Raw genomic sequence first — 25,454 nt, forward strand, 5'->3', positions numbered from 1 at the left:
AATATCAATTTCACCATATAAAAAATGAGAGTGTAGGACTATTTAGCCAGTGTAACCCTGCTGCTGCTAAGTCACTTAAGTCGTGTCCGACTCTGTGCGACCCCATGGACGGCAGCCCACCAGGCTCCCCCATCCCTGAGATTCTCCAGGCAAGAATACTGGAGTAGGTTGCTATTTCCTTCCCCAATGTGTGAAAGTGAAGTCGCTCAGTCATGTCTGACTCTTAGCGACCCCATGGACTGCAGCCCACCAGACTCCTCCGTCCATGGGATTTTCCAGGCAAGAGTACCGGAGTGGGTTGCCATTGCCTTCTCCGTGTAACCCTGGTGGTGGTGGAGTTGCTCAGTCGTGTCCGACTCTTTGCGACCCCATGGACTGTAGCCCACCAGGTTCCTCCGTCCATGGGATTTTCCAGGCAAGAGTATTGGAGTGGGCTGCCATTTCCTTCTCCAGGGGATCTTCCCAACCCAGGGATCGAACCCGGGTCTCCCGCATTGTAGACAGACGCTTTACTGTCTGACCACCAGGGAAGTCCCCCCGTATAACCCTAAGCAACCATTAACCAAAGCCTGTTATGTCTCAGACACAACACTGGGAACTTTGCATATGTTGTGTATACAATCCCATGTTTATAATCCCCTTTGAAGGAAATGGCAACCCACTCCAGTATTCTTGCCTGGAAAATTCCATGGACAGAGGAGCCTGGCAGGCTACAGTCCATGGGATTGCAAAGAGTCGGACATGACTGAGCACACAGGATGAAGTAGGTGATATTAATTCAGTGCCTCCAGGAGGAAAATGACCTCAGTATCATAGAAAAGACTGGATTTTCTGTACAGTACAGAAAATTTTAATGCTTTTTTTGAAAATACTTCAATGTAAGACCCAACCAGATTGTCTAAATAACACAGAAAGTAATTTCTTATTCATACTAGAGTCTGAGCAGATTTTGTTCTGCTATTACTTGTTTTAAATATATTTTATGGCAATGTATGACAAAACCCACTACAATATTGTAAACTAGCCTCCAACTAATAAAAATAAATGAAAAAAATAAATCAATCAATAAATATATTTTAACAGGTAATACATTTATATAAGTCAGAAGTAAAAAATATTAAACAGCGTATTCAGAAAATGCTGTCTCTTCTTCCACTCTGTTTACCCCACCTCTGTAGGTTACCTTTTTTGTGTTTCTTTTTATTACTTTGTAAGTTTATTGATTTTTCTCCAAAGTAGCAGCCTATTTATTGGTTACTAGTTATGTTTTTCTTCTTTTTTTCTAATGCAATTACTCTATGCTTTTAGTTTTATTTTCTTCTCAGCTTACTTTCCATTTGTTTTACTGGGTTTTTTTTTTTCCTCCTAGTTTTTTAAGCCTCATTCTTAATTATTTTTATTCTTTCCTTTTGAATTATATAAGAATTTTAGGGTTACAAATTTCCTCTGAGCACTAATTTAACTGAATCCCATACACTCTAATATGAATATGAAATTTCAATAGTCATTGTTTTCTAAATAGTCTGTAGTTTTCACTTATATTCCCCCTTTTACCTGAGAGTTGTTTATTTAATAGAGTCTTTTTTTGTGATTGTTCTTTCTCCAAAGGGAAGAGTGACACCAACTTGGAAAATTGTGTTGAGATTTTAGAAAATGTATATCCCAATTTCTCTCTCTCACGTTACTTGATTATAATAGTTGTAAATTAATTGGGGGAAATTTTTATTTTTCCTGTTGATGAAAATTGGGAACGTGAAAAAGTGAGAGTAACCTGGAACACAACTGGTTACTTTCTGTGAAACTAAGCATGCCAATTCCAGGCTTATTTGTCTAAGGAAATGCCCCCAGTGCTAGGAACAAAATGGTTTTAGTGGGTTTCTGCCTTAGGCAGGGACATCAGAGACCTTTAACTTCCTTCCGCTGGAGTATCTTGAATGTGGAACAACGTAACATTAGGTTAGGAACTAGAACCCAACCCTAGCCATGAGATCTCCCAATAGTTTACCCTCAGGTGTTTGAATCTGCCATGTCTAGATCCAGAGATCTGGACTTGGCCAAATCTGACAGCAGTTTAGTGGCAAGGCTAGAACTAGGACCATAGTCTGCTCCAATAAACTTGATATTTTAATTTCTTTTCTTTCCATTCCATTTTCTTGTATTGAAACAAAATATATATAACAGAAATCTGCCTTTGTAACCATTTTTAAATGGTTACAATTAAATGGCATGAATTACATTCACAGTTTTGCAACCACCACCACTATTTCCAAAACTTTTCATCACCCCAAGCAGAATCATTCCTCCATTTCATTGTTAATATCTTATCCAGAATTCTACAGTCTTCAGCCATTTCTACTTGGGAAATGTATGTTTTCTCTCTCTTTTGTTCTCTCTCTCCCCACACCTCCACATCCCCATCTGTGTGTGTGTGTGCACGTGCACACACACACACATGCTTTTGCAAATGCTTCTAATAGCCTAATTCATACCACAGAAAGGAAGCAATTGGGTGTTTGGTAACTATTTCCTCAATCACAAATACTGAGCCTTTCAGTAAAAAATTTAATTTCTTTTCTATGTCGTTACCTATCAGTTTAATGTGTCATCATGATAGGATTTATTTTAATTACTTGCATATTGGGCTAATATTTTAAAAGGTGAAAAACACATGATTGTTGTTCAAGTATTAGGCTCAGTTAATAAATGGGCAATGACTTTTTGATGGGTTTCTAGAAGCCAGCAGGTTTTTCTAGTGTCTCCCTCCCCCACCCCCCACAGTTCCATCTATCAACAGTTTAACACCTGGTTTTTGCCCTCTTCAGGCCATCAGGCTCTCCTTAGAGCAGGCCTTGCCTCCTGAGCCAAAGGAAGAAAATGCTGAGCCTGTGAGCAAACTGCGGATCCGGACCCCAAGCGGCGAGTTCCTCGAGCGGCGTTTCCTAGCCAGCAATAAGCTCCAGATCGTCTTTGATTTCGTAGCTTCCAAAGGATTTCCATGGGATGAATTCAAGTTACTGAGTACCTTTCCTAGGAGAGATGTAAGTTCCCACAGCTGTCTTGGGACGTATGTCCAGATGGGAGATAGCACATCATTAAGCCTGGACAAAGTAGTCCAAGCAAAGTGCCATGGCACACCTTACCACAAAACCAAGCACTCGTGAGTCCTTCTTTGTTCTGCATACCATTCTCTCCTCAGCCTTTGGAGAAGGTATGACTTCCCAGGCCAGCAGACATGTGCCTAGTAGCCTAGATAAGGAATTAAATACCAGGTCTTTCTTTCTTCCTATTTCCCCCTATTCCAACACTCATACAGGCTTTCCCAAGATCTCATCACTGTATCCCGTAGGAGATCTGAGAATTATGTGCTGAACACCTTAACACTCAGATCAGGGTCAATGCATATAGGTTCACCATGAAAGAGTCATGCTAAACCAAGACTGTTTTATAATTTGATCGTTCTTATTAGCCTGGGAAGTCAGGGAGGGTGACCTGAATTCACTGTGTATCTGTATTTCAGTAAGGCTTTTTTGATAGTCTCTCACAATATTCTGGAGAAAAGTAGAGAGATATAAATCGACAGTTAGGTAGATTCTTTACTGATTAAAATAGATGTGTCCAGAAACTGCTGACTAAGAGACTGTCCTCTCCCTGGAGGGAACCAAAAGACTCTATATTTAATCTAATTATTCACCATACTTATCAGCAGCTTAAATGAAGACATTATCATATTTATGGATTATGAAAAAGAAGATTCAGGAAACCCTTAAAATAGTAAAACCTAGAAAAATTTTACAGAAATATATACATATGGAAAGAGATGCCTGCATAGATTTAGAAAACAAATTGCTGAAGTTGGGAGATGGAAAAATCATGCTTGAATAGAGGTTATTATGGTTAAATTAAGGTGAATATATGTTAATAATGTGTTATGACTGCCGTCAAAAAGCCAGCTGCATTTTTAGAGGTATAATCCCATCAAGAGAATAACTTAAATCCTAGTCAACTCTGCACAAAAATAAACTACCTTTGAGTAGTCCTTAGACTCCATGCTGAAACTCCTTGTCACTTGAAGAAATAGGAGCTTATGTAGAGCAGGGCAGTTAGGAAGACAAGGAAACAGGAAATCATATCATTTGGGGAAATATTTTTCTCTAGAGAAGGAAGGGCCATGGGAGATGTGATTGTTGTCTTCAGCTATTTGAAAGCCTGCCAATAAAAACTGGAATCTGATTTTGTGTGACTTCAACAATAAAGTAGGACCAGTAAGTTGAAAGTTATTAGGAGGCAAATTTGGCCTTTCTAAGAAAAGAATATTTTGTATTGTGAGGTAGTGACTTTTCTATTTTTGAAGTTAACAAAGCACTACTGAATTATCCCTCTTTGGGTATATATGGAGTCATTCCTGGTGTTCCTACTTTATATGAAAAGGGGCTAAGACTAGCCTATCTCTAAGACACATTTTAAATCTTGATGTTCTGTGACATTATGATCTGCTAATGTGAGATTTAATAGCATAGACTTCAACCAAGAGTTTGGTAAGGTTCATCTGCATCATCATCATTCAGTCACTCAGTCATGTCTGACTCTTCACAACGCCATGGACTGCAGCATGCCAGGCTTCCCTGTCCTTCACCAACTTAGTCCCTCACATTAGCTGTTGGATTTGCAGGATAGAAACAGAAGCTAATAATATATGTTTAGCTCTACCACTCAGCCACAAATCTCCTAAGTGGGATGAAGATCCAACAACTATCTCTAAGCCAAGGAGACTAAAGTGGACCTCATGTGCTGGACATTGTCCCTTCTCTCACTGCCCTCACCTACTACTCCAACCTCTTCTTTTTTCTTATATAAGATGCAAAATATGCATAATGGAACACATGCATGCACATGCTCAATGGACCACATGGCCAAGTAAGAAGCTACCTTAAATTCTAGGGCTGAAGTAGAACTTTAAATGGGTGAACACTTAGAAAAAAAGCACTGTCAAGGGGTTCAAGATCAGCCTGGCTCTCATGCATCTTTCAGGCTATGCTGGACCATGAACATCTCACCTTGGAGAACTTGTATAACTTAGGAGTCAAGTTAGCCCCTTCCAACACTTGGTTTTAAGTCACTCTCCTGAACGTCATCTGTAAAATGAAAGTACTGGAAGAAATGAAATCTATGGACCTTCCTAGCTTTTTAAAGTAACCTTTCTCTCAGATTAATTTTTGAACCTGATTACTGGGAGTGAGGTGAGAGGAAGAGTCTCTTTTTAAAAGGAGCTGGGTCTTATGATCAACACTAATAACTTCTTCCCATAGGATAAAAATGTGGACTGTGAAAAGTTTCTGTTAAAAGGAATCAAGGCAACTGAGACGTGAAATGCAGAGGGTTCTTAGGCTTGCACCCTGCCTGCATTGAGCTCTAGTCACCATGCATTCAACCTTTTCAGTGTAGACCATATTAAGTGTCAGTATATATTTGCCCTAAATGGAGGGTCAGTCACTTGGTCTTAGAAAAAATTTACTCTTAGATCGCATTTGTTTTACTGTGCTAAAGAACACTGTTCAATCTGGTTAACAGTCTCTTCTCCCTGATCCCTTTCTACATCCAAAGGCCAGTTTAGACTAAATTTGGCCCAGTTGCTCAGAGAAAATGTCTAACCAAAAAAGCTTGTTCCTATTGAAGAAATCAAGAGCTTCCTAGTATCCATCAAAAGTCCATTTTATGGTCCTTGGTCAACCTGAAACTATCTACCACAGAATGATTATTCTAAAACCCTACTCTGATCATTCTTTTTCTTATTTAAAAAATCTTTGGTAGCTCGCTACTCCCTTAGGATAAGTACAGACCCTTTAGAATGGTTTTTAAAAACTCATCACAATCTGGCCAACAATCCTACCTTTCCCACCTTAAATCCTGCCTCACCTTACTTAATTCTGTCACCAGGAGATAGGATGTTGCTCACTTTTCACTAAAGACACAAGAGACTGTCATGCCTTTGTGCTTTTGTATATACTTTGTTCTCTTTTCCTTGAATATCCACCCTTCCCACTTCCTGACCCACTTGAACTTGTCTTTTAATGCCTAGTTCAAATGTTACCTCCTCTGGGAAGCCCTCCCCTTCTCTTAAGCTCCTCACCTATGTATCCAATGCAGTTTAGATCATACATTCCTCTCTTATAGGACTTGTCCTATTGTTCTGTAATTACATACAGAGACTGTCCTGTCATGTTTGTGTCTATCCCCATGAAGTTACCATGATGACTCACACATAAGCATTCAAGTTAATGTTGTCAAGTGTTAATGATCTCAAGTCTAATTTATCCTAAATCCCTGATTCCAGAGTGAACTAGAGAGGCTGTTCCAAATGAGAACAGATGCCATAGGCCCACCCAGATTCCAGACCCACACCTAAACCCAGAAAGCCCACCCAGGACTCATTAGACCTCCTAGAGCCAGGGGTGGGATGAGAGTTAATGGCCCTTCATCCTTCTCTGAATGCTCTTTCAAGTCGAATGACTAGTGTTTTTGCAAGGCTATTCTGTAACAGCCATCTGTGTCTGCAAGGATTAGGATCTAATTTGTAAAAGTCATCTTAAATTACAGCCAAACTAAAGACTGTTAAAAAGCACATCTTAAGACCTTGCCTTTTTAATAACAAATAACATAAGACTTAACTCTAGGAGTCTTATTGTGTCTTCAGCCTTTTCTCCACAAAGCAGAGATGGGTTTCTCACCAGAGGACCTGTTAAACATTTTTCTGCAACCCCGCTCCCCCAATCAAAACAATACTTCATGTTAAGATTTCCCAGCTGTCCCAACTATTTACTAAATGTCTGCTGGGTATACCGCTGAACCGAGTGCTGTAGGACAATCAAAACAGCAGCAGACAGAGGCCTTCCTGGGAGAAGCTGATTGTCAAGATGCTGAGAACACTGAGTTGTTTGTTTGTTTAGTTGTGTTGTCTTCCATCTTGCTAATGACAGTTACTAAGAGAAGAAGTAATATTCATTTCAGAGCTGCCATCATTAGGCCCTACCTCATGGGTATGTTAGAGCCATATGAACATCATTGGCCCATTTGCCTTACTCAGGCATATCCTGGCAGTGAGGTAATTGAGTCTAAATGCTGAAGAATGACTCTGACCCCCACTGTTCCTCACCCTGCCTTGGAATCGAAGTAAGGGATCCCTGCCGCCTCTCCGTTGCCCTCTGCAGTTGTCTGGTGCCACTCCGGGTAAAGTTGTCAGTATCCCCCAGCCTTCCTCTTCCTTTTTCTCGCCTCCTTTCTTTCCCACCCCTCCATCTTCTTTCCTATCCCATTTTACCCTTTTTACCCTCTCCTTGTTTTCACTCTTCCCTTTCTTCTTTGTTTTCTTAATCCCACAGCTCTTCTCATTCCTGCCTCCTGTCTTTTCCTTCTTTTCCCTGCTCATATCCACCTGCAGCTGGAATGTGAGGTCTCACTGTTTATCAGATGAGTGCAGACTACTGCAAAATGAGGATGGGGATGCCAGGGGAGCTTCAGGACTGGTGACCTGTGTGCCTTGCCACTTACATAATCACACAGCCCCCATTTTTGCCCCAAGAACATCTCTTCCTCTAGATCTGTAGCTATGAATCCCCCAGTGAAGGTTTGTTTAAATGAGCTGGGAAGAAAACCTTACAAATTTAGGGTATACAGATTCCTTCCACCGTCACCCATCCCCCTTTACTACACTAAGCACCAAGCACTAAGCTCAGTACTGAGAACACAGTATTAAAAAACAATGACATAATTCTTACCCTTGTCAAACTTAACAGTCTGTATCCACAAGCTACTGCTGGATGGCTTTAGACTTTATTGATAATACAAGGATATCCTATTTACCACCATAAGGAAATAAAAATAGGTTAATTGGCATTTAATTCTTCCATTCATTCTTTCATAGAGTAAAACATTTGCTGAGCAACCACTCAGCCAGCCTCCATGCCAGACACTAATGACATAGAAATAAAGGAATTGTTACTGACCTTGAAGAGTTCACGTTCTAGTGAAAATACACACAAGTAAAGCAAACTGCATTACAGATCATACCAGCAGTTGGAAGGATAGGTAATTTCAGCCTGCAATGATAAGACTTCATAAAGGAAATGAATTTGACCTGAACCTTTCACAGAGAGCTGTTGGGTCAGTGAACATGAAGTATATTAATTAAAAGTCATGCTTTTAATAAAAATTTTAGTGGTAGTTAGACCTGTATCTGAATCCCACCTCGTCACGTACTTGTTTTATGACACTGAGCAACTTACTTGACCCTGCTGAACTTTTATTTTTTCACTTTTAAAAGAGAATAATACCTGGCTCAGAGAATTGTGATTAAATAAGTGAATGTAAACAGCGTCCCTACCATGTAATAAACAGTTGTTGCTATTCAGTCACTCAGTTGTGTCCACCTCTTTGCAACCCCATAGACTGCAGCACGCCAGGCTTCCCTGTCCTTTACCAACTCCCAGAGTTTGCTCAAATCATTGTCCTATGTGGAGAGAGGTAGAGTGGGAAAGGCTTACAGCTAAAGAAAGCAGGATAGCAGTGAATTTTTCCTCTAGAGCAATGATGGATGTCTCCATTTAAAATATCCAAATGCTCTAAACCAGACAAAAGAATGTATCATTGGAGTTATAATAGCTCATATTTGAAAAGCATCTCAGAGATATCAAAGTCAACTGTCATTTTACAGATGGTAGAATCAGAGCATGGTAAAATTACACACTTTCCTTAAGTCAGTGGTCAATTATAATAACAGATCTGACACTGAAACCCATGTTTTCTTATGGCCATTGCTCTTTAAGGTCATGGGCTCCTTTTATAAATCTGTTCATAGATTATAGAGTTCCAGTTTAAAATTAGAGCCAAAGGACATTAGAACTTTTAAAAGCCAACATTAGAAACCACCTAGTAAATGCAGAAAATTCTAACTCCAAGCACCAGTATTTTAAAATATTCTGTACTTCAGTGACTTTCATATGTCAGTGGCTCTAACATTGCAGCTGAGTCGATTTTCACTTTATGTTAGACTGAGTTTGATTAGAAACAAACAAACAAATAAACCAAAAAAGAGAAGGAAAAACCTTAATGCCATTTAACTATCTATATATCTTAAAAGGATCGATTTCATGGTAAAGCAAGATGAAGCATCTAATCAATGAAATGCATGAAGGTTGCAATGTTGAGCTTGTCCATTCCCTTCAGATACTTTACATCACCATATCTAATTTGAGATTTTCTAGTATCTCTAAGTAATCGAGACACAGAGAATAAGAACTATGACTGTGGAATGGAATGCAACTAGTATCTAGTAGGTTATAATATTATTTCTGCCTCTAGTTCAGTTCAGTTCACTTGCTCAGTCGTGTCCGACTCTTTGCGACCCCATGGACTGCAGCACAGCAGGCCTCCCTGTCCATCACCAACTCCGAGAGCTTGCTCAAACTCATGTCCGTTGAGTTGGTGATGCCATCGAACCATCTCATCCTCTGTTGTCCCCTTTTCCTCCCGCCTTCAATCTTTCCCAGCATCAGGGTCTTTTCCAATGAGTCAGTTCTTCACATAAGGTGGCCAAAGTATTGAAGCTTCAGCTTCAGCATCAGTCCTTCCAGTGAATATTCAGGACTGATTTCCTCTAGGACTGACTGGTTGGATCTCCTTGCAGTCCAAGGGACTCTCAAGAGTCTTCTCTAATACCACAGTTCAAAAGCATCAATTCTTCAGCACTCAGCTCTCTTTACGGTCCAACTCTCACATCCATACATGACTACCGAAAAACCATAGCTTTGACTAGATGGACCTTTGTTGGCAGAGTAATGTCTCTGCCTTTTTTTTTTTTTTAATTGAAGGATAATTGCTTTATAGAATTTTGTTGTTTTCTGTCAAAGTGCAACATGAACCAGCCATAGGTATACATATAGTCCCTCCCTTGTGAGCCTCCCTCCCATCTCCCTCCCCATCCCATCCCTCTAGGTTGATACAGAGACCCTGTTTGAGTGTCCTGAGCCAGACAGCAAATTCCTGTTGACTATCTGTTTTACATAGGGTAATGTCAGTTTCCGTGTTACTCTTTCCATGCATCTCACCCTCTGTTCCCCTCTCCCCATGTCTATAAGTCTATTCTCTATGTCTGTTTCTCCATTGTTGCCCTGACAATAAATTCTTCAGTATCATTTTTCTAGATTCTGTATATGTGCATTAGAATATGATATTTACCTTTCTCTTTATGACTCACTTCACTCTGTATAATAGGTTCTAGGTTCATCCACCTCTTCAGAACTGACTCAAATGTGTTCCTTTTTATGACCAAGTAATATTCCATTGAGTATATGTACCACAACTTCTTTATCCATTCATCTGTAAATGGGCATCTAGGTTGCTTCCATGTTCTAGCTTTTGTAAATAGTACTGCAATGAACAGTAGAGTACATGTGTCTTTTTCAACCCTGGGTTCTTCAGGGTATGTGCCTAGGAGTGGGATTGCTGGGTCATATGGTGGTTTTATTCCTAGTTTGTTAAGGGATCTTCATACTGTCTTCCACAGTGGCTGTATCAATTTACATTCCCACCAACAGTGCAAGAGTGTTCCCTTTCCTCCACACACTCTCCAGCATTTATTGTTTACAGACTTTTTGATGATGGCCATTCTGACCAGTGCGAGATGATATCTCATTGTGGTTTTGATTTGCATTTCTCTAATAATGAGCAGTGTTGAGCATCTTTTCATGTTTTTGTTAGCCATCTGTATGTCTTTGGAGAAATGTCTGTTTAGGTCTTTTTCCCACTTTTTGATTGGGTTGTTTGTTTTTCTAGCATTGAGTTGTATGAGCTGCTTATATATTTTGGAAATTAACCCTTTATCAGTTGTTTCATTTGCTATGATTTTCTCACATTGATGGTTGTATTTTCATCTTGTTTTTAGTTTCCTTTGCTGTGCAAAAGCTTTTAAGTTTAATCAGGTCCCACTTGTTTACTTTTGTTTTTATTTCCGTTACTCTCGGAGGTGGGTCATAGAGAATCTTGCTTTGATTTATGCCATCAAGTGTTCTGCCTATGTTTTCCTCTAAGAGTTTTATAGTTTCTGGTCTTACATTTAGGTCTTTAATCCATTTTGAGTTTCTCTTTGTGTATGGTATTAGGAAGTGTTCCAATTTCATTTTTTTTACATGTAGCTGTCCAGTTTTCCCAGCACCATTTATTGAAGAGGCTCTCTTTGCCCCAATGTATATTCCTGCCTCCTTTGTTAAGAATAAGGGAGCCATAGGTACATGGGTTTATGTCTGGGCTTTCTATCTTGTTCCATTGGTCTATATTTCTGTTTTTGTGCCAGTACCATACTGTCTTGATGACTGTAGCTTTGTGGTATAATCTGAGGTAAGGAAAGTTGATTCCTCCAGCTCCATTCTTCTTTCTCAAGACTGCTTTGGATAGTCAAAATCTTTTGCGTTTCCATACAAACTGTGGAAAATTCTTCAAGAGATGGGAATATCTGACCACCTGACCTGCCTCCTGAGAAATCTATATGCAGGTCAAGAAGCAACAGTTAGAACTGGACATGGAACAACAGATTGGTTCCAAATAGGGAAAGGAGTCCATCAAGGCTGTATATTGTAACCCTGCTTATTTAACTTATATGCAGAGTACATCATGAGAAATGTTGTACTGGATGAAGCACACGCTGAAATCAAGATTGCCAGGAGAAAGAAATATCAGTAACCTCAGATTTGCAGATGACACCACCTTTATGGCAGAAAATGAGGAAGAACTAAAAGAGCCTCTTGATGAAAGGGAAAGAAGAGAGTGGAAAAGTTGGCTTAAAACTCAACATTCAGAAAACTAAGATCATGGCATCTGGTCCCATCACTTCATGGCAAATAGATGGGAAACAGTGGATACAGTGACAGACTTTATTTTGGGGGCTCCAAAATCACTACAGATGGTGACTGCAGCCATGTTATTAAAAGATGCTTGCTCCTTGGAAGAAAAGCTATGACCAGCCTAGGCAGCCTATTAAAAAGCAGAGACGTTACTTTGCCAACAAAGGTCCGTGTAGTTAAAGCTATGGTTTTTCCAGTAGTCATGTATGGGTGTGAGAGTTGGACTGTAAAGAAAACTGGGCACCGAAGAATTGATGCTTTTGAACTGTGGTGTTGGAGAAGACTCTTGAGAGTCCCTTGGACAGCAAGAAGATCCAGCCAGTCCATCCTAAAGGAAATCAATCCTGAATATTCATTGGAAGGACTGATGGTGAAGCTGAAACTACAGTACTTTTGACACCTGATGCGAAGAACTGACTCCATTGAAAAGACCCTGATGCTGGGAAAGATTGAAGGCAGGAGGATGAGGGGATGACAGAGGATGAGGTAGTTGGATGGCATCACTGACTCAATGGACATGAGTTTGAGTAAACTCCGGGAGTTGCTGATAGACAGGGAGGCCTGGTGTGCTGCAGTCCATGGGGTCGCAAAGAGTCGGACATGACTGAGCGACTAAACTAAACTGAACTGAATGAATTGTGAAATTTTTTTGTTCTTGTTCTGTGAAAAATGCCCTTTTTAATTTGATAGGGATCACGTTGAATCTGTAGATTGCATTTGGTAGTATAGTCATTTTCACAATATTGATTCTTCCTACCCAGGAACATGGAATATCCATCTCTTTATGTCATCTGTGATTTCTTTCATCAGTGTCTTATAATTTTCTTTGTACGGTTCTTTTGTCTCTTTTGTCTCTAGTTAAGTTTATTCCTAGATATTTAATTCTTTTTGTTGCAATGGTGAATGGGATTGATTCCTTAATTTCTCTTTCTGATTTTTCATTGTGAGTATATAGAAATGCAAGTGATTTCTGTGTATTGATTTTGTATCCTGCAGCTTTGCTAAATTCACTGAATAGCTCTAGTAATTTTCTGATACTGTCTTTAGGGTTTTCTATGTATAGTATCATGTTATCTGCAAACAGTGAGAGCTTTACTTCTTCTTTTCTGATCAGGATTCTTTTTATTTCTTTTTCTTCTCTGATTGCTACAGCTAGGACTTCCAGAACTATGTTGAATAATAGTGGTGAAAGTGGACACCCTTGTCTTGTTCCTGATCTTTAGGGGTAAAGTGTAAGGAACACAAACACATGGAGATTAAACAACACATTTCTAAGTAACCAACAGGTTTGAATAAATCAAAAGGGAAATTAAAAAATTGCTAGAAATAAATGACAACGAAAACATGACAACTCAAAACCTATGGGATGCAGCAAAAGCAATCCTAAGAGGGAAGTTTATAGCAATACAACCCTACATCAAGAAATGAGAAAAACACAGAATAGGCAACCTACTTTACACCTAAAACAACTGGAAAAAGAACAAAAGAAAAAAAAACAAAATTAGTAGAAGGAAAGAAATCATAAAGATCTGAGCAGAAATAAATGAAAAAGAAATGAAGAAAACAATAGTAAAGATTAATGAAACTAAAATTTGGTTCTTTAAGAAGATAAACAAAATTTACAAACCTTTAGCCAGGTTCATCAGAAAAAAAAGAAGAATCAAATCAACAAGATTAGAAATGAAAAAGGAGAGATTACACAGACAATGCAGAAATACAAAGGATTTTAAGGATTATAAAAGACTTTTATGAACAGACTATATGAACAGCAAAAAAATATGGACAGGTTCTTAGAAAATTTCAATCATCCAAGACTGACCCAGGAAGAAATAGAAATTATGAACAACCCAATTACAAGCACTGAAATTGAAGCTGTGATCAAAAATTTCCCAAAAAACAAAAGCCCAGGACCAGATGGCTTCCCAGGAGAATTCTATCAAACATTTAGAGAATGTTTGATTAAAAACTCTTAAACTCTTCTAAAACTCTAAATTGCAGAGGAAGGAACACTTCCAAACCCATCCTACGAGACCACCATCACCCTGATACCAAAACCAGACAAAGACAACACAAAAAAAGAAAACTACAGGCCAATATCACTGATGAACATAGATACAAAAATCCTCAACAAAATTTTAACCAACAGAATTCAGCAACACATCAAAAAGCTCATACAACATGATCAAGTTGGATTTATTCCAGGAATGCAAGGATTCTTCAATATAGACAAATCAATCTATGTGATATACCATATTAGCAAATTGAAAGATAAAAACCATATGATAATCTCAATATATGCAGAAAAAGCCTTTGACAAAATTCAGCATCCATTAATGATTAAACCTCTTTAAAAAATGGGCATAGAAGGAACCTACCTCCACATAGTAAAGGCCATATATAATAAACCTACAGCAAACATTATTCTCAATATCTCTGCTTTTTAATATGCTGTCTAGATTGGTCATAACTTTTCTTCCAAGGAGCAAGCATCTTTTAATTTCATGGCTGCAGTCGCCATCTGCAGTGATTTTGGAGCCCAAGAAAATAAAGTCTGTCACTGTTTCCCCATCTGTTTGTCATGAAGTGTTTAGACCAGATGCCATGATCTTAGTTTTTTTTAAATGTTGAGTTTTAAGCCGGTTTTTTCACTCTCTTTCACTTTCATCAAGAGGCTATTCAGTTCCTCTTTGCTTTCTGCCATAAGGTGGTGTCATCTGCATATCTGAGGTTATTGATATTTCTCCCGGCAATCTTGATTCCAGCTTGTGCTTCATCCAGCCCAGCATTTCTCATGATGTACTCTGCATAGAAGTTAAATAAGCAGGGTGACAATATACTGCCTTGATATACTTATGTCCCAATTTAGAACCAATCCGTTGTTCCATGTCCAGTTCTAACTGTTGCTTCTTGACCTGCCTCTAAACTTTTCTCAAATCTATTCTTTTCTTCCTTCCCCTCACAATACTGGCCAAGTCTTCATAGCCCAGATGAAACCTCACAGCATCCTAATTCATCTCCCTGACTCCAATCTTACGTGCCCCGCCTCCTACCAGTCCTTCTACTGTTTCTCAAGTTATTTTTCTGAAACCTAATGTTTGATGATATCTCATCTGTCTCTGGGACTTCCCAGGTGGTTCAGTGATAAAGAATCCACCTGCCCAAGAGATGCAGGCGACATAGGTTTGATCCCTGGGTTGGGAAGATCCCATGGAGAAGGAAATGGCAACCCACGCCAGTATTCTGGCCTGGAAAATTACATGGACAGAGGAGCCTGGAGGGCTACAGTCCAGGGGGTTGCAGGGAGTCAAACACGACTGAGCATGTACTGACACACATCTCTCTCTCCTACTTAAAAGCCTCCAGTGATTCTAATGACCTATAGGAAAAAGAAAAAAAATGTAAGCTCCATACCAAAGCAAATGAAAGCCTACATAGTCTCACACCATCTCCTTCTCCATCCCCTACCCCTCAATTCTCACTCCCTCCATTACTTTACTGCCACTTGCATCCCACCATTTAGCTACAATAAACTTTGGTTTATTGACTGAAAGAAACCAAGAGATCTTACTCAGATGCAAATATGTTCACAGTTATTTCACTCCTCTTCTTACCAGCTTCGGGAGGTACCAAGATAGGTGGTAGTTGGGCCATTCAACAAATGTGTGGGCCTGACGTGCAATGGCTTGCTTGAGAGCACACGTTCAGTTAATGACCACTCAGGACTGCAGCCTAGGCCTCTCAAATGCTCTATTTCCGAAAGTAACTTTATAAGGAAAAATGGTTCTGGAATATTTTGACCACAGGACACTTGAGTTTATAGGTTGAAGTCATTTGGTAAACTGTTTACATAATATTTACAAGGAAAGATGCTAAATAACAAAAGATTTAAAATAATAGTATAGCTGCTTCTTAAATCAGTATATATATGAATCTCTAATCTGGCATAACAGCAGACTAATTCAAGGGAAAAATATTCTTTCTAGCAAAGGTGGTTTATATTTCTTCAGATTAATCATTTTGTTTAAGAAATCTGTTCTTTTCTAAATTGTAAGTTTTAATTTTTTTTTTTTTTTTTTTTTGAGTAATGAGATGAAACATCCTATGCCTTAACAGTGCCTTCCATGCTGAACCAGTTTGAAAACTCATAGTTTTTAGGGGCTTCTACTTTATCGTTGGAATAATTGAAGACATAGGAATAGAGGGAAAACAGTGGTATAGAATAAGGAACGTTGGACTAGGAGTCACATGATTATTAGCTACACAACCTTCAACAAAGTACACCCTCTCTCTGTATACCAGTTTTCTTCTCTATAAAATAGAAGCAATAAATTCTGCTTTTCCCAGACCATAGCATGACTCAAATAAGGCAATGTGTATAAAAGTGCTTTGTAAACTGTGAGATACTGTCCAAATATGAAAAATAGTGATGACCATGATGATTCTCCAGTAACCAAGTGTTCAGCATAAAAACATTTTAATAGTATTTATTGAGGGCTAACTATGTCCTATATTCCTATATGCATTGTTGTTGTTTAGTCGCTGAGTCATATCTAACTGTTTGTCACTCCATGAACTGCAGAACAGCAGGCTTCCCTGTCCTTCACTATCTCTCTGAGTTTGCTCAAACTCATGTCCATTGAGTCGTTGATGCCATCCAACCACCTGAAGCTCTGTCACCCGCTTCTCCCTGTGCCATCAATCTTCCCAGCATCAGGGTCTTTTCCTGTGACTCAGTTCTTTGCATCAGGTGGCCAAAGTTTTGGAGTTTCAGCTTCAGCATCAGTCCTTCCAATGAATATCCAGGATTGATTTCCTTTAGGATGGGCTGGTTTGATCTTGTTGTCTAAGGCACTCTCAAGACTCTTCTCCAACACCATAGTTCAAAAACATCAGTTCTTCAGCACTCAGCCTTCTTTATGGTCTAACTCTCACATTCATCCATGATTACTGGAAGAACCATAGCTTTGACTAGAGGGACTTTGTTAGCAAAGTGATATCTTTGCTTTTTATTGCGCTGTCTAGATTGGTCATAGCTTTTCTTCCAAGGAATAAGCATCTTTTAATTTCATGGCTGCAGTCACCATCCACAGTGATTTTGGAGCCCAAGAAAATGAAATCTGACACTGTTTCCACTTTTTCTCCATCTGCTTGCCATGAAGTGATGGGGCCAGATGCCATGATCTTAGTTTTTTGAGTGTTGAGTTTTAAACCAGCTTTTTCACTCTCCTCTTTCACCTTCATCAAGAGGCTTTTTAGTTCCTCTTTACTTTCTGCCCTTAAAGTGGTATCATCTGCATATCTGAGGTTGTTGATACTTCTTATGGCAATTTTGACTCCAGCCTGTGAATCATCCAACCCAGCATTTCATATGATGTACTCTGCATATAAGTTAAATAAGCAGGCTGACAGTATACAGCCTTGATGTACTCCTTTCCCTATTTTGTATGCATTATCATTTAATCCAAAAAATTATTCTAAAGGTCAGTATTCATACTGTCCTCAGACACAAAATAGGTTATGTACCTTGCCCAATGTTATAGTAAATATCCAAACCAAATATAAACCTAAGTGTGTATGGTTCTAGAGATTGCTCTCATGCCTCCTGAGCCAAGTAAGGAATGAATTAGTGAGATAGTTTATAGTCTAAAAAATGCTTCTGATGTGTAAATGAAGCCAGGTTTTATACATTTGGGAAAGTTTCGTTATCTCTGATTTCTTTATATTATCCTTGTAATTTTTATTCCTGAGACACAGCCAGATGTAGGTAATATATACACTTAGTTGCATTTCTTACTCTGTTTATCCAGGCACTGCATTAAATGCTAAGGAATGGAGCACAGTCCTTCCTTTGAGAATACTCTGACCTCTCATATAAATAATCCTCACAGTGTGGTTCACATAGTAAGTCCTAAGAGTATTTCAGACTGAAAGGGCAAAAGAAGTCAGAGCTGGCCTAGATGACCAAGAAAAGTTTTGTAAAGGAGGAAGCAGATAAACGAAATTTTAAGATGATAGGATTTTTGGTAGGCTGATGGAGAGAGAACATTCTGGCCCTTGGGCCAACTTGAAGAAAGAAACTAATGTTGGAAAGTTCAAGGCATGGCTAGGCATTGGAGCATAGAACAGATCGAAATATGGAGTTTGTATCATAAAGTTCTAAGAAAAGACTGATGAGGGATTGTATAAAACCTCAAATATCAGGAAAGGGAGTTTATTCCATGAGTAGTTTGTTGAACAAAGGAAGGACTTGGTAGTCATGGTTATCTTCAGTGTAAGATTACCCCTACATTACTCCATAATGTATAAATTCACATTCCCTGGCACATAGTAGGTGCTCAGTTCACTTGCTCAGTCGTGTCTGACTCTTCGCAACCCCATGAATCGCAGCACGCCAGGCCTCCCTGTCCATCACCAACTCCCGGAGTTTACCCAAACTCATGTCCATCGAGTCGGTGATGCCATCCAGCCATCTCATCCTCTGTCGTTCCCTTCTCCTGCCCCCAATCCCTCCCATCATCAAGGTCTTTTCCAATGAGTCAACCCTTCACATGAGGTAGCCAAAATACTGGAGTTGCAGCTTCAACATCAGTCCTTCCAGTGAACACCCAGGACTGATCTCCTTTAGGATGGACTGGTTGGATCTTGTTACAGTCCAAGGGACTCTCAAGAGTCTTCCAACACCACAGTTTAAAAGCATCAATTCTTCGGCACTCAGCTTTCTTCACAGTCCAACTCTCACATCCACACATGACCACTGGAAAAACCATAACCTTGACTAGACGGACCTTTGTTGGCAAAGTAACATCTCTGCTTTTTAATATGCTGTCTAGGTTGGTCATAACTTTTCTTCCAAGGAGTAAGCGTCTTTTAATTTCATGGCTGCAGTCACCATTTGCAGTGATTTTGGAGCCCAGAAAAATAAAGTCAACCACTGTTTCTACTATTTCCCCATCTATTTGCCATGAAGTGATGGGACCAGATGCCATGATCTTAGTTTTCTGAATGTTGAGTTTTAAGCCAACTTTTTCACTCTCCTCCTTCACTTTCATCACGAGGCTGTTTAGTTTCTCTTCACTTTCTGCCATAAAGGTGGTGTCATCTGCATATCTGAGGTTATTGATATTTCTCCCCACAATCTTGATTCCAGCTTGTGCTTCTTCCAGTCCAGCGTTTCTCATGATGTACTCTGCATATAAGTTAAATAAGCAGGGTGGCAATATACAGCCTTGACGTACTCCTTTTCCTATTTGGAACCAGTCTGTTGTTCCATGTCCAATTCTAACTGTTGCTTTCTGACCTGCATACAGGTTTCTCAAGAGGCAGGTCAGGTGGTCTGGTATTCCCATCTCTTTCAGAATTTTCCACAGTTTATTGTGATCCACACAGTCAAAGGCTTTGGCATAGTCAATAAAGCAGAAATAAATGTTTTTCTGGAACTCTCTTGCTTTTTTGATGATCTAGCGGATGTTGGCAATTTGATCTCCGGTTCCTCTGCCTTTTCTAAAACCAGCTTGAGCATCTGGAAGTTCACAGTTCACATATTGCTGAACTCTGGCTTGGAGAATTTTGAGCATTACTTTACCAGCGTGAGATGGTGAGTGCAATTGTGAGATGAGTGCAATTGTGCGGTAGTTTGAGCATTCTTTGGCATTCCTCAGTAAGTGTCAAATCTCTCTATCTATGCTCAATATCTAAGTGATCTCATTCATCTTGTAGCTTCAAATGCTTTGTATACAGGTACAGCTCTGAAGTGCATATTTCAGCCCAGGCTTTCTCCTAAACCTGCTCAACATCTCCATTTTATATCTGATTGGCATCTCAAATTAAACAATCAGAACTAAACTCCTGATTTCCTCCCTCCCCCAAACCTGCTTCTCTCATAGTGATCCTTCTCTCATTAAATGACAACTTCATTCTTCTTGTTTAGTCCCAAAACCTCGGATTCATCCTTGATTTCTCTTTCTCTCACTTTGCTATCCATCTCATGAGCAAATTTCATTGATTTTACCTTCAAAATGCATTCAGAATCTACTTCTCACGGCTTCTACAAATAAATGTTAGTCCAAACCACTATCACCTCTTGTCTAGTTTACTGTAATGGTGTCCTAACTGGCCATTCTGCCTCCACCCATGCACCCTCCCCCTTTCAGTCTCTTTTTCTGAAAAAAGTAATAGTTATTATTTTTTTTAATATAAGGCAGATCATGTCATTTCTCTTTTCAAAACCCTGTAATGGCTTCCCACCTAGTTCTGAGTTTTTGAAAGGCCCTCTTGATGCGACTCCTTGGCATTCCTCTGGCCCCACTCAATCTTTTGCAGTCACCCTGGCATCCTTGTTGTTTGTTTAAAACCATGAAACGTTTTCCCACTTTGGGTGTTTGCACTTGTGTTTTCTTCCTCTAGATATCCATAGTACTCATGCTGTTACTTCCTTTAGATCTCTGCTCAAATACTGCCTTTCCATTGAGGCCTTTTCTCACCAACTTACATAAAACAACAGTTCTCCTTCCCTCTTCTCTGTCCCCACTTTCCCTAAGCTTCCAGAATGGCAATCCCTATTCCTCTTAACCCTGCTTCTTTTCCTCCTACACTGAACTGATCACTATCTGACATAGATAATAATAGATATTTACTTGTTTATTGTCTATACCCTACCAGAATGAAAGCTTTTTGAAGGCAGGAACTTTACTTGTTCACTGCTGTATACTTGGCACCTAGAACAGTACCTGGAAGTTAATTGGTACTCAGTAAATAACTATACTGAATAAAGCAGACAGACAACCTGTGAAGTGATAATAATGCTGTCTACCACTGTGTGAGTTCCCACTGTGTGTTGGGCAGCCATGCTCTGCGCTGGACAGATATCATTTAATTAAATCCTTACAACAACCCTATAAAACTGCTATTATCATTACTGTATAATTGAAAAAAATTAAAGGCATAAAGAATCAAGTTAAAAACCCAGGTCCAGAATATGTTATATCAAGCATATATTATCTCTGTTTTACAGATACAGAAACTGAAATTCTTTAAGTGTTTGACCAAGATCACATAGCCAGAGAGTGGCAGAGCTGGAAATTAAATATGAGGGTTCTTATTCTTTTTCTTACTTATCTCACTGGCAATTTGGAGAGATGAATTGACATGGAGAAAGACTGAAGCCAGAAGAATAGTCAGGGGGTGTCACAATACTTAAAATAAGACTGATAAAAATGCAACTAAACAGGGGGAGACTAGAGAGATGGTTGTATATATGTAAAGTCTAATACTTAGAATGTAAGTATTGTGATAAATGGTTCCACAGCTCTTCCTGCCTTTTCTGTACTTGGAGTCAGACAGATCTTCGTTCTCATGTTGGCACTTCTTTCCATTTGCTGAGTTACACTGAGTAAATGATTTGTTTTCTATATTTCAGTTACTTCATCTTTCAAGTGAGGATAATGTGCATCTTCACAGATACACTGTGATGATAAGATCAAAAGTGATAATGAGAACACTTGGTAAATGGCAGAGGGCCATGCCATTTGATTTGGTAATGCTGAGTTTCTTTGATCCATCTCCAGCAAGTCATTGCCTTTGACCTGTCTCTAACTTTTAAAAGATAAATTTTTACAGACACATTCCTCATTCTTAATATGAGGGTGACCTGCACTTTGTCACTTGGATTATAACAGGCCCTTTCTTGGAAAAAAAAGCCCACTGTTTATTGTAGTTCCCCTGGTATAGGAAAAATGTGTTCGGAGCATTGGCAGTCACAGTCGGGGAGACAGCATGATGCTGTAGTATATAAAGAACGAATTATCAGGTAGACCTTGGATGCGTCATATAACCTCTGTAAACTGGTTCCTTCACATATAAGAAGGTAGATAATAATAGCCACCTACAGAGCAGTTTTAAGAATTAAATGAGGTGATTTGAGAGCACAGACATGGCACATAGTAGATACTCAGGATATGTGAGGCTTTAAGATGTGTAGACCTTATGCTGGGAAGAAGTGACATAGCTCACCATGGCCATGCCCACTGGGTAAGGCACTGTGTGTAGGATGAAACCACACCATGTCACTTTTAGTCAGACTTTCCTTTAGGGAAGTATATTCTCTTCTCCTCCTTCCACACCACTGTTTACATAAATCAGAATCCTGTTAGTTAGGACTGCATGGAAATGTGACTAAACAACAGAGAGGTTTTTAGTAAAAACTTTTGGCACAATTTTTTACTTTAGTTTCAGGTGAGCTGAGCCTTCTGAAAGTGAGTGAATGCTGATGTAAAAGTTTCTTTGAAATGTTTATCACTGCTTTGGTGATCTCTTCAGTTCTTATAGCCTTTTCCAGTTTTCACTCAGTCAAGGATAATAATGATTATTATTGTGCTATGCTGTGCTAGACACTTTAGAAAGTATTCTCTCAGTCTTTATACAAATCCTAAAGTATAGATAGTGGCTCTGTTTTCCAAATAAGATAACTGAGGCTACGAGACGTTTAATATTATTTCCAGGGTCATATACGTGGTTACTGACATAATTGGGACTTGAACATCCAAAACCTATGCTTTTTATCCTAAATGGAAAACTTTTTCGTATAACCTGTCAGGAGGGTCCCCAAGGTCTACCTCCAGGTTCAGTGATATTCTAGCAGGACTCACGGAACTGAGCATAGTCCTAGTCACAGCTGTGATTTATTATAGCAAAAGAATATATAGCAAAATCAGCAAAGAGAAAAGGCACATGGGGCCAAGTCCAGAGAAAACCGAGCAAAGCTTCTTCCAAGGGTCCTCTGTCAGTGGAGTCACACAGGGTGAGCTTCATTCCCTCAGCAGTGATTTGGGACAGCACGTGTGAAATGTTGCCAATCAAGGAAGCTTTTCAGGGGCTTAATAGGGGTCTGATTGCATAAGGACCCTCTGCCTGGTACATACAAAAATTCCAGAATCTGAGAAGGAAAGCAGGTGTTTAGCATACCTATATTGTTTGCACAAACCATTTAAGTAACTTTAGTGCCTACTCTTATCAGTTCTGGGAATAATGGGAACCCCCCTGAAAGTCAAGTTCCCAGACACCAGCCAAAGGCCGACCTTGTAAGCAAACCTTTCAAAGAATAGAAGTTGGGCCTGCTATGTTAATTCTTTTCTGCAGAAATCACCCTTTGCTCCTGTCCAAGGCATCTTTACAGAAAAATTATGATCAGTAGAAACCTATACACAGGGTGAGAAAAACCTATAGTTGTTGATCTCAATTATTTATGCTTTTTAGGGATCCTGGACTTAGCCGGTTAAAACAAATCCCGTTAACGATTATAGTCTGTCTTAGAAAGCCAGATAGATTCCTCCTTAAGTTTATGTGTTAACCCTTTCTCTCACCTGGCCTAAGGCATCGGTTCAGGTACAGCGCAACTAACTAGTTGAAGCCGACATGAAGCTCCTTCCAGGGATGAGGCAGTGTCACAATATCCAGGTACACACCAGAAGTTCAATCACAGAGGACGGTCATGGTACCCCCTGGAAACAAAGCTTACAAGTGTTAGAGCACCCCAAGCAGGACATGCATTAGCTGGGCCCACTGTGATACCTCCCACCGCTGGGTTCTCAGGCAGTGATTTAGTCAGTCTTTGGATTCAGAGGGACTGCCTAAGGCTGTCTCAAACAGTTTTGCTTATGCAAGACACCAGTTCATTCACCTACTGAACGTGGATGGCATCTGGAGACATTCTGTTTGGAACTTACAGAGCTGAGACCACCCCCTGCTGTCTCATAGTCACCACTGCCATGTGTGATTGTAGACTCAGCAGTCAGTTTGAATTCAAAGCATTTGCAGCAGCTTGCAAAGGCAACATGGAGAGTTTTCCTTCAGGAAGAAGGGAAAGCATCCAGGAACAGTTTTTAAAAGCAAAGATCTTTAATGGTTTCTCTCTCCTTTGTAAACCTACCACCACCACCACCAGGTGTCAGGGTTTTTGTTTCATTTTTTCTCCTTTGTTTTAAAATTGATGTGTCTCAGCAGTCATAATTTTTTTTAAAAACTATCCCCTGCTCTCATCCAGACCATTCCTCAGGATGGGCTGTATATGCAACAGGGAAAATAGATTTTTATAGAATATCGTTTTTATACAACTAAACCAGAAAGACACGTCATGTTTAGGATTTGGTTAGTACAAAATCCTGAATTATGAAAAATTTTCAAAGTGACTTTATATAACCTCCCCCTCTTTTGTCCTGTTCATTTATCCCATGAGCAGCCTGGAAAAGATCAATCCCTTTCTGAGAACAGTAGTATTTAATAATCAAATTGTCTTTCAAAGGTGTGTGCTCCCAGAGAAAGTGAGAGAAGCAGAGTCAGGCTATTTACTAGTCCATTGTTGCACACTGCAACTATTCTGGGAAGTTCAACACAGTCAACAGTGGTGAGATATCCCCCAGAGGTAGTCAGGAGTCCATTTTGTCAGGAGTGGGCAAAGGGGTCACACTCTTTGTGATGGTTCCGTCTCCGTATCAAATATAAGCCCATCAGCAGCTTGATTTTGGATGGTCTGATCAAAAAACAAACACTTTGCCGTTGGCATTTGTATGTGACCCAGATGGTACAGACAATGTTCATAATGTTTCACAATTTCAGGCCATACCCAGAGGTATCCTAAATCTACAATGGTCCCAGACTCAGAGTCCTGTTCACTGAACCTATGCTCGCTTGTAGTTCAGCACTTGTAGTACATTCTGATGCTGAAGCTGCTCACAGCAGACAATCAGGTTTTAGGTTAAAATCAGGTCTGGGCCATTAGGATTTGTGGTTTAGGATTCCAAAAGAAGGCATTAGTGATTTTGATTTTGAATTTTTTTCCAAAAATCACTGCAGACAGTGCCTACAGTCATGAAATTAAAAGATGCTTGCTCCTTAGATTTTCATTCTTTTCAAATCACAATCACAGAAAACTAATGAATCTGATCACATGGACCACAGACTTATCTAACTCAATGAAACTATGAACCGTGCCGTTTAGGGCCACCCAAGACGACGGGTCATGGTGGAGAGTTCTGACAAAATGTGGTCCACTGGAGAAGGGAATGGCAACCACTTCAGTATTTTTGCCTTGAGAACCCCATGGACAGTATGAAAAGGCAAAAGGATAGGACACTGAAAGATGAACTCCCCAAGTCGATAGGTGCCCAGTATGCTACTAGAGATCAGTGGAGAAATAACTCCAGAAAGAATGAAGAGACAGAGCCAAATCAAAAACACCCGGTTGTAGATATGACTGGTGATGGAAGTAAAGTCCGATGCTGCAAGAGCAATATTGCATAGGAACCTGGAATGTTAGGTCCATGAATCAAGGCAAATTGGAAGTGGTCAAACAGGAGATGGCAAGAGTTAACATCCACATTTTAGGAATCAGCAAATGAAAATGGACTGGAATGTGTGAATTTAACTTAGATGACCATTATATCTACTACTGTGGGCAAGAAGAAATGGAGTGGCCTTAGAAGAAATGGAGTAGCCCTCATAGTCAACAAAATCCAAAATTCAGTACTTGGGTGCAATCTCAAAAATGACAGAATGATCTCTGTTCGTTTC

General features: G+C 39.6%; 1 protein-coding gene across 1 annotated transcript in view; it reads left to right on the forward strand.

Annotated features, from left to right (window-relative positions):
• The window catches only part of FAF1 (Fas associated factor 1), a 481,413-nt gene that overhangs the window by 429,284 nt on the left and 26,675 nt on the right, over positions 1-25,454 (forward strand). The window contains exon 18 of the mRNA XM_065913426.1: positions 2,823-3,038. Within this exon, the coding sequence (XP_065769498.1) occupies positions 2,823-3,038 (216 nt within the window). The remainder of the gene's footprint in view (positions 1-2,822; positions 3,039-25,454) is intronic.

The sequence above is a fragment of the Muntiacus reevesi genome, chromosome 1 (genome assembly GCF_963930625.1).
Source record: "Muntiacus reevesi chromosome 1, mMunRee1.1, whole genome shotgun sequence".
In the NCBI taxonomy this organism is placed as follows: Eukaryota; Metazoa; Chordata; class Mammalia; order Artiodactyla; family Cervidae; genus Muntiacus; species Muntiacus reevesi.